Here is a 9,129-nt window from a genome sequence, read left to right as displayed (position 1 = left end):
GCACACAATCCCCTGTGATCTGCTCGGTGCATTCTTCATCCAGCGCCGTGAATGGAGAAGGGCAGTGCATTTACCTTCATGTCCACCTTGCTTGGCTTGTATCCTAGAAAACTCGTTCTAGGAATAAGCTGCTCCTGGAGGGAAGTTTCCACAACAAAGACAAGGTGGAGGAGGTTTCTTTTCTGTAAAAATTTATTCAGTGTAGTCTTGAAGAGGTTATAGCCCAGCGGATACAGCAGCCGATGGCACGATACACTCTAGCATATCCATGTACTACAGTGTGTACTGCAACCCAGGCCTGGGGTCTGCATCGGAGGAGACTGAGCCAATTGTATGCAAGTGCCAATGTTTGGTTGTATTTTACTCAGGGCTTATGGTAACTGTTGTTGCTGCACTGGGATACAGGCGGAATGTGAAGGATTCCTAAGGCAGGTAGAGCCTGGAAATGGATCTGGGGCTGGGATGTGAGATGGGGCACTCAGCTGCCCACCCTGCAGCCTTGGTGTTGGCCGAGACCGTGTTCAAACCAGGTTAGGCTGGAAGTGGGGAAGATGCTCCTGTGGGAGGGAGCCCTCCTGAAGGCAGCGCTGAGCAGTGGCAGGTGAATGAGGAGCTTCACTGGGGGGGACTCGAACTTCCAGTTATTGGTAGACCCAAGGAAAAGCAGTTTTGGCTGCAGGTGCTGCTCTGAGAGTGTGGGGCTTGGCCTGTGTGTTTGTATTTACTGACACTTCACTGGGCTGTGGGTATGGGAACAGTATAAAAATACCACTATAGAGCAAGGAATGGGATGGGTGACTTCAAAAGGTAAAAGAGCTGCTGGATCCAGAGGAGTGAAGAAGTGCAATGATGGTTTCATGGGTTAATACCTTGTAATCATGAGCTAAAACCAACAAAACCTCCCAGTCTAAACCACAAAAGGTTCCACATCGACTCCCTTTCTCATAGTGCATCTCATACTCCACTCTGAAGTATTTACAGAGGTTTTCTTACTCATTTACATAATATGGCTTTAATACCTCGGAACACAAACATCTCGGAGTGGAATTCTTCATCAAACATTCTTCCTGGATATAAAGTTTGGCATCTCATGGATGGGGCTGACAAAGCAGCAGAGTTTTGGGGTCCCCTTGTGCTTTTGGATGGTGTCAAGCCCAAGGTTTTGGTCGCTACCTCTTCCCTCAGAGCCCACGGTTCCAGACGGTGCCTTGGACCCACGCCTTTGCCACTAAGGTAAGGAGGAGAAGGCCTCTCTTTTGGGATTGGATATTAAGACAAGAAAGATGGATTTGTGGGTTTCTGGAAGTGCAGGTCTTTGGTAACAATTAAAGGAGCAAAGCGAGGAAGGAGGGGGTTTGCTGGGAATGATCCAGCCAGTTCTGTGGGGAGGAGGAGAAGGTCCTGGCCTGGTGGCACGTTATCATCGGGAGTTCAGACGAGGAGCAACCTGCAGGAGGAGAAGGAGAAGCTGGGAAGGGTGTGGAGATGTCGCAGTGCTTTAGAGCCTGAAGACCTTCATGAGCCAGTCTCCAGTGTGCTCTGGAGCTGAGCTGTTTGTTAGGGCACAGCACCTGTTAACAGTGCTACTGCACCCAGGGAGCAGGAATTGGCCACTCAGTGGAGGACGGAGTTGGAAATGGCCATCACTGAACACATCTGCATTGATTCCTGAATAACCTTTAATGGGACAAGGCGTAAATCTGGATCTGGATCTGACCACCAGGAAGCCCGAGAAGGGGAAAGGATTTTTCCCTTAACTTCCTGTGTTGTTAATGTCTAAATTTGATGTGCAGAGCATGGAGTTAGAGCTGGATCTTGGGGAGGGGAATGCAAGTGACAGGCACTGGAGGAGTCTGAGCAAGCCTGCCTGGCTCTGGGGCCTGCAGGCAGAGTGCAGTGGGAGCTGTAGCTGGGGCAGAGGCTGAGGCCAGGGCTGTGTGTTCAGGAGCACCACAGGGCATCTGCAGCAGCTGGGGGTTAATCCCAAACCCAGGGTTTGGAGCTGCTGTAAGTAAATCAGTGCCCTTTGGTACCAACCCCGGAGGTACTCACCACTGTTAGGTGGCCGTTCTTGGCTTTGGCTATGAGCAGTTCTGATCCTGATATGAAGTCAATGATCCCTTCTTTGCCTTGTCCAACTGTAAATTTGATGCTGTGAAGAGGCAAGAAGAGATGGGATGAGTTGTTGAGACCCCTCTGCTAGCTCAGTTTTACCCTTTCCTGGTTAAGTGGCTGCTCTGTATTGATGCTTGGCTGCCCATCTGCCATGGTCATAGCTAAGATGTACTGGATACGTTTGGATGCATGCAGGGATGTTGCTGTAGCCCTCCAAGGCTGAAGCAGAGCTCCCTTTGGAGCCCAGAGGGGCTGAGCTTCCCTCACCTGCCCTGGTTGATGTTGACGTTGTTGACCTTGCCTGCCTGCATGGCTGTCTTGGTGAGGGTCTCAATGACGTGGTCGCTCTGCAGCACGACATCTCCCTGCCAGGAAGGAGAGACAAGAGTTGGGATCATGGCTTTATAGTGACGCTGTACCTAAATGATGGCTGCTGCTGCTGACAGGGACAGAACCAGCTCCATAGTTAGCGTGGAAAAACGCTTCTCCAAGTGGACCAGGCTTGATGGGCATCTCTGGAGCCTCCTTTGTGGGTCACACTGTACTGTGACCATTAAGTGACACTGGGCACAAGACAGCACCAGTCCTGTTGGTGAGCAAGTCAGTGGTGAACCCATTCTGAGCTCGAGTAACAACAAAGGGCCAGCTCCAAGTAACCAAAGTTAATTACAGCCATGACACCATGTCTGCCCTCCCAACCCAGCTGCATCTTCTGCTCTTTGTGCCTTACACCCTTTCCTAGAGGCAGTTGGGAAGTGATGGATGAGTCCTGGTACCTTCTGTTTGTTGTCCTCGCAGTGCACATGCAGCACAAACAGGTTATCGCTCAGGCTGCTCACTGAGATGCCTGCAACAGAGAACAGCCACTCAGCACCCAACACAAGGGGATTCTCGCAGGGATGCAGCTGTACTCTTTTAAGGTGGAAAAGAACCTTCCAAGTGCCTCTGTCCATCAGATGTAGGCAGAATTCCTGGTTACAAGCTGTCCTGGCCTTGGAAAGAGGTAATCTGGCCACTTCAGGCACCTATGATCAGAACTGTGCTGGAGAAGTACTTCATTCTAGCCTGGGAGGTGGTAACTATTGGGATACTAAGGATTACTTTGTGTACTTGACATTAGCTCCAAACCAGATCAGCTGGTTAAATTGAGCTGGTCCAACCTAGCAGAGATGAACACACATCTCTAACAGTGTCTTATGGGTGTCATAGAACCCCAAATTAGTGTTGCCCTTGGAAACCATTTCAGATGGTGACAAATGCAGCAGTCATCCCATCAGGGCTCCCATTCAGTACCAAAATAAGCTGGGAAGTGAGGGGGTTCAGACCAGCCAAGTAATAACTGCAGGTCTCCAGCTTCCCTCAGCAGTTCTTCCCCTCTGACCAAGTTCTCCCTCTAGAAGTGTCCAGGCCATGGCAAAGAGGAGAAGCTGCTGTGCACTAATGGTGCAATTCCCTATGGCAGAGACGTGTGTTGGGAAATGACCCAGGAGGAGTTTGGGGAGATTAATTGAGCAATTTTGAGGACCATTTGATGGAGTTTCATTTTAGGAAAACAGTTTCAGGCTATCACAGACTTAAAATGCTTCTTGTCAGTATCCGATCATCCATTCCTGGCAGGACAAAGACAAGGTTCTTGTATTAGCACTTAACCATGGCCAGGACTGAGCCAAACCCCATCCCTGCTCAGATCCCTACCTGTCAGGTTGCCGTAGTCGATCCGTTGTTTGATTTTGGACTCCTCGATGATGATGGCTGCGTTCTGGGTCAGGAGCAGCTGCCGGGCTCTTGCCTTGTATCCTTTCCGGTCGTACTTGACCACAGGCACTGCGTACTGAAGTAAGTGTTAACAGTGCTCAAACTGCACTGGTTCCATTGGCAGCTGCCTTGGCCCTAGCCTAGAGCAGGAGGCACTGACAGAGCCTGGTAAAGAGAGACCGGTTCTGGCTCCTGTTCTCAGGTCCCTGCTGCCCTAGAGGGGTCCTGAACAATGTGATGGCCACAGCCAGCTTGGAGAACTCGGGTTTGGTTTCAATCTGGATGGGTTTCCCCTTTCCTCAGTTCTGAGCTGATGCAGTTTGGACATAGCTGGACACAAGTAATGCCCAAATAATACTTGTGAGCCATCAGCTCTTCCCATGGAATATCTTCCACAGATACAACATAATATGACACAATATAATGTGATTAATATAATATAATACAATCTTGCTGTATTGTATTCCTAAATCTAACCTGATATTCTACTGAATAACTCTGGAAACTTGACCAAAGTATTAACACACAGATCTCACCTTAATGGCTTCATTGTCTAAAGCCTGCAGGACTTTAGCATTTATCTCTTCATTACCTGCATTAAAACCAAAAAGATGGGGTCAGAAAGAAGCATTTAGCAAGAAAAGAGCAGATTTAATCCCCCCCCATCCCTTCCTCCTGTTAAGCTCACCCAGGCGTGTGTTGATGAAGAGCCTTGGAACACTCTGAGGGTAATTGTCCTTCTTACCCTTGAAAATCTCACTGGCAATGACTTTTTGTTCCAGCTGCAAGGACAAAAGGAGATTTCTCCATCAAAACATACATTTATCTTATAGAAGATGTTCCCTTTGCTTTCTTGAAGCACTTGGCTTCTAGTTCTGACCTGAATTACACACAATATTCCATACATCCCATCAGTGCCCTTGTCTTTAGGCCAGAGAGTGGTGGGTTTTTCCCTTCTCTCTCATCTTCATCTCCTGTTGGAATTTACCTGGACCTGGCACCCAGGCTTGGGATTTTGGTAATGCCACTGACAAAGCAGTAACGGCACCAACGCATCTGTGAGAGCTCTGATGGGCAAATGCCCATTACTGCTATTGCACAGGATGAAAAAGAGGTGAAAATGAAGAGTAAAGGTATTTATTTGTGAGTCTGGGGAAAAGCAAGTGTCCAGCACCATCCTCAGCTCAGTCAGAGCCTATGTTAATCCATGTCCTTAATCACAGGCTCAGCTACTCACTAATCTATAGCACTTTGCTAGTACCCCTCTGCAGGCCTCCCCCAGCAGTAGGATGTACGATGACACTAATGACAACTCCTCCCATCACCTCCCACCAGGTACCTGTCAATTGCTCCATGCTCACATCTCCCATCGTGTCCTTTACTGAGCCTTTTGTTAACACTCAACAATAAATCCTTCCCTCTGCCTTTCCATGACTCAGATGAACCAACTCTCAGGATCAGTGTTACTCTTTCCAGCTCTAACAGCAGCTCCCTGTGTTCATGTGATGTCTGTGTTTGAAAAATGACTAGTTCTGTGGCTGCAGAGGGCTTAGTCTCTATATGGTACAACCAGGATAATGCAGCTGGTTACATTCTTATCTTCTATGGGAAGAATAATGGAACCTGTCAGTACAGAGGTGTGTACTGTCAATAGGTGTACAATGCTTTGTCTTTTATGCACGTCTTGTCTGTTAGTTTTTAGTCTCTAACCTAAAAACACCCCACAATGCTTCTGCTGAGCCATTAAATGAGGCCCTGCTGCAGGGAGTCCCCTTATGTGCCTTTGTCCCTCCCCTCTGGGGACACGGGTGTAGCTGTGAATAACATCAAGTGATCTCGTACCTGCTGCTTCCACTCGGGGCTGATTCTCTTGCAGTAGGTCCAGACCATGTTCTGCATGCAGAGCTGGCGCAGGAGCTGGGAAGCCTGCACAGGAAATCACACCATGAATGAAAGGAGCTCAGAACTGTTGACAAACCAACTCACAGTGAGGGCAGATGAGAAAACCTCAGAAGCTGCATCACTGAATTCAAACAGCCTTGAAGTACTGAGAGTTCCTTCCAAAATTCAATACTAGGAAGCTTATTTCCCCCCTTTCTGAGAGGGTTTCCCTTCAATGCTCTCCACCTGCACTGGACTGGAGAAGGAGCACCCAGATTGCTCCCCTTACACTGCTGTGCCCTGCCTTGCATCCAGTGCCTACAGTTGAGCCTTTCATTGGGTAAAACAACCAGGACTTTCTGCAATACCTTGTTTTGAGCAGATAAGAACCCATCTGAGGGCTGGAACTGGGTGAGCTGTAAGATCCCTTTGAACCCAAACCAATCTGTGACTCTGATCCTGAAATGGTGCTGCCATAGCACTGCACTCACAACCTGTCAATAACTCCAGCTCTAGTAACTACATCTTGTGCTGCAATTACCTCTTGTGATGATGTCTGGATTAGTTCTACCAGTAAAGATGCTGATGTAGACAACCTGTGTGAAAGCCTGGCTCCTCCTTGCACTGCTAGCAGAGGGTCCCCTCACTTCACCACCAGTGCCCTCCACCCTATACCCACCTCACAGAGCGACGGAGGAGGAGTTGGCCAGGACTTGTCCAGAACATTCTTTGGCAGGTTCCGTTTGAGGTTCATGAGGAAGGAGAAGCGGATGTAATCCAGGAAATACTCGTTCTCTGGGCACCGCGGGTGGTTCCGGTAAATGAAACCTTTGATGAACCTGAGGAAGCAGGAATGTTATTATTAGAACAGTGACCAAAATCAGGCCTATTTGGAGCCTGCTTCTTGCCAGCCATGGTCTGGGCTTCATCTACAAGTTGGAACCTGTTCTAAAAGTACTCTGGGGACAAGCAAGTTTATTCCCATCACCTCACTGCCAAGACTTAAGTGCCCAGCTGAGGGCCTGGGTTATCCTTCACATACCTTCTGATAGTCTCCACTGCCCACTTCCTCTTGGCAGCTTTCCTGCGCCCCAGCGTTCCCCGCCACCAGGACTGGATGGCTATTGCTAAAAGTAATACAGAACAGCAATTGAAAGCACTGAGAGATGGGAAGTGCTGGGAGAACATAGGACTGAGTTTGTTTCTCCTGCTCAGTCTCCCACTGGGGACCACACCAACACCTTCCACTCTACTCCCAGCAAGGCTTTGGGGGTGTTTTGGGTCCTCCTTGCACAGCGAACACAAACCACCTCTGACAGCAGCAGCCACCTCAGACCATGCAATTCCCAGCTTTTCTCTCCCTTCTTCTCATACCTGAGTGTTTCATGTGCAGGAATTTCTTTCGTCGGTAGAAACCCCTCCACGTGGCCTGCATCTTTGTGGCTGAAATGGCAAGAAAAGGAGCAGTTGGGGACTGGGACCAAGCACATTTTAGTCGAAAAAGGGTCCACTTCTTTGAAACAAAAAGCAGAAAACCATCATTGGAGCTCAGCCATCCACTGCCCATGAAGCTGCTGTGGTGTGTGACTCACCCAGGCTCTGCTTCCTCACTTCCAGAGCATCTTCCGTTGCAAACAAAGTCTTGGGAAAGCGGATAAAAATCTTTGTTCTAGAAATAGAAATGCAGAATGATGTCTGACAAGCTGGAGGAGTTCACTTCCTGCCCTCAGCATCCCCCCCTTTGGGCTCCCTAATGTCACCCGTTAGAGAAGCCCTATTTAAAAGCAATGACATGGACGTCCAATGATTCATCACCTCAAACGAAGGAAAGAGCAGAACTCACCGTCCCATTTTGTACTCTTCCTGTTTGTAGCCCAGATGCTTCACCAGCACAGCCACCCCGTCATGGGGCCGCCCGTCCCATGTGGGCCACGTTTCTGGACACAGGGATTTGTACCTGGGAATTCAGAGCAGAAGGAACCTTAGGGAGAGAACGAGTCCAGTCCCTGCAGGGAAAGGGAAGGGAGAGGCCACTCTTCTTGCTCCCTTTGAGGGGCAAGAGCTGCCCTTTGCTGCTCTGAGCATCTATGGGACCATGAGCAAGGAGAGGGCAGCTCAAGGAGGTCCTACCTCTGCAGGAAGACTTCGTATTTTCTCCGATAGGCGAAGCCGGCTCTGCGCACGCGGAGGTTCTCCATCAGGCCCAAGTACTTCACTTGGTGTCGGATGAGAACCTCATCGAATCGGTCTTAAGATAGCATGAAAAGAGAGAAACATGATCAGTACACAGCTGACCCTTCATCTGGAGAAGGGCAATGGTCAGTTCTTATGTCCTACACAATTATCTTTAACCTCTAACCCATTCTCCTGCTGCAAGTCCCACATCCCTCTTTACTATACATTTATATTTAGTTCCAAAACAAAGTTCTCCTTTAGGATGCTCTCTGCATGCAAGGAGGAAGATGAAGAATCAAGGCCATTAAAAGGAAGTTATAAAGGTTAATAATTACTCACTTTAAACGTGACCCTATTCCACCCAAGAGCGGCGCTCCCACTGTGATTCCTGGGCCATCACCTCCCCATAGGCAGCTCTGGCACCAGCCCCAACCAACAGAACCTCACAGTTCTTGATCTGAGCTCTTTCCTGTGCCTCCATGACTGGGACCCAGTGTCTATGGAAGAAGGGAGTTCCCAGGGTCATACCAGCCTGTTTTGCATCGTTGGGTTTCATGCAGCGGATGTAGGAGGGTTCTTTGGACATCAGAATTTCCATGAGCTTGGAGAGGCTGTTTTTAAACTGAGTTGCTGCCTAGGAGAAAAGAAAGAAGGCTCCTATGAAGTGATAACTCAGAGCACTGTGACCACGGAACACACCTCCATCTGCCAGCTTTAAACAGAAGAGGTTTGCACCCACACCCCTGTGTTAGAGAGGATATGTGTTAAGAAGAGAAAATAGCCACACTTCCAGCCAGCTTTGTGTCCTTACCGTTTCAGGTCTCTTCTTGTCCGTCAGCTCTGTCCTGTCAAAACACTGGTTTATGATTGGATTCTCAGAGTTGCACATGGTCTGCAAAGAGAGACATTGTCAGAAAGCACAGAGAACTAGCCCAGAAACATGGCACAAAACTGCTTGTTTGGGGGCTTTTTGTTACGATCCTTAATAATAAAGTGAACTTTGGGCACCTCAATTTGTCTTTTCACAGTGGCCATGCCTTCACCAGAACCTTTTCCCCTCAGGTGCCACCCCCCGTTTTAAACCCAACTCCTCGTTGTGCCGCGTTGGAACATGCTCCATCCACACTCACCTCCTTCAGGTTCCGAAAGAGAAGGTCATTGTTTTTATCCAGAAAACCTGGAGGACAAAAGGAAGGGCTCAGG

At 48.9% G+C, this 9,129-nt stretch overlaps 1 protein-coding gene across 3 annotated transcripts in view; it reads right to left on the bottom strand.

Annotated features, from left to right (window-relative positions):
• Positions 1 to 174: 174 nt before the first annotated feature.
• The window catches only part of MYO1C (myosin IC), a 49,897-nt gene continuing 40,942 nt past the window's right edge, over positions 175 to 9,129 (bottom strand). For all 3 annotated transcript variants that reach the window (XM_031053690.2, XM_031053691.2, XM_005154362.3), the window contains exons 16-32: positions 9,057 to 9,103; positions 8,738 to 8,818; positions 8,455 to 8,560; positions 7,882 to 7,999; positions 7,595 to 7,708; positions 7,344 to 7,420; positions 7,126 to 7,194; positions 6,794 to 6,878; positions 6,431 to 6,590; positions 5,713 to 5,796; positions 4,559 to 4,652; positions 4,407 to 4,462; positions 3,811 to 3,946; positions 2,892 to 2,962; positions 2,383 to 2,480; positions 2,053 to 2,152; positions 175 to 1,447 (exon numbers count right to left, since the gene is read on the bottom strand). In XM_031053690.2, the coding sequence (XP_030909550.1) occupies positions 1,421 to 1,447; positions 2,053 to 2,152; positions 2,383 to 2,480; positions 2,892 to 2,962; positions 3,811 to 3,946; positions 4,407 to 4,462; positions 4,559 to 4,652; positions 5,713 to 5,796; positions 6,431 to 6,590; positions 6,794 to 6,878; positions 7,126 to 7,194; positions 7,344 to 7,420; positions 7,595 to 7,708; positions 7,882 to 7,999; positions 8,455 to 8,560; positions 8,738 to 8,818; positions 9,057 to 9,103 (1,523 nt within the window). In that variant the 3' untranslated portion in view covers positions 175 to 1,420. The remainder of the gene's footprint in view (positions 1,448 to 2,052; positions 2,153 to 2,382; positions 2,481 to 2,891; positions 2,963 to 3,810; positions 3,947 to 4,406; positions 4,463 to 4,558; positions 4,653 to 5,712; positions 5,797 to 6,430; positions 6,591 to 6,793; positions 6,879 to 7,125; positions 7,195 to 7,343; positions 7,421 to 7,594; positions 7,709 to 7,881; positions 8,000 to 8,454; positions 8,561 to 8,737; positions 8,819 to 9,056; positions 9,104 to 9,129) is intronic.

The sequence above is a fragment of the Melopsittacus undulatus genome, chromosome 13 (genome assembly GCF_012275295.1).
Source record: "Melopsittacus undulatus isolate bMelUnd1 chromosome 13, bMelUnd1.mat.Z, whole genome shotgun sequence".
In the NCBI taxonomy this organism is placed as follows: Eukaryota; Metazoa; Chordata; class Aves; order Psittaciformes; family Psittaculidae; genus Melopsittacus; species Melopsittacus undulatus.
This window is presented reverse-complemented; position numbering and strand designations above follow the sequence as displayed.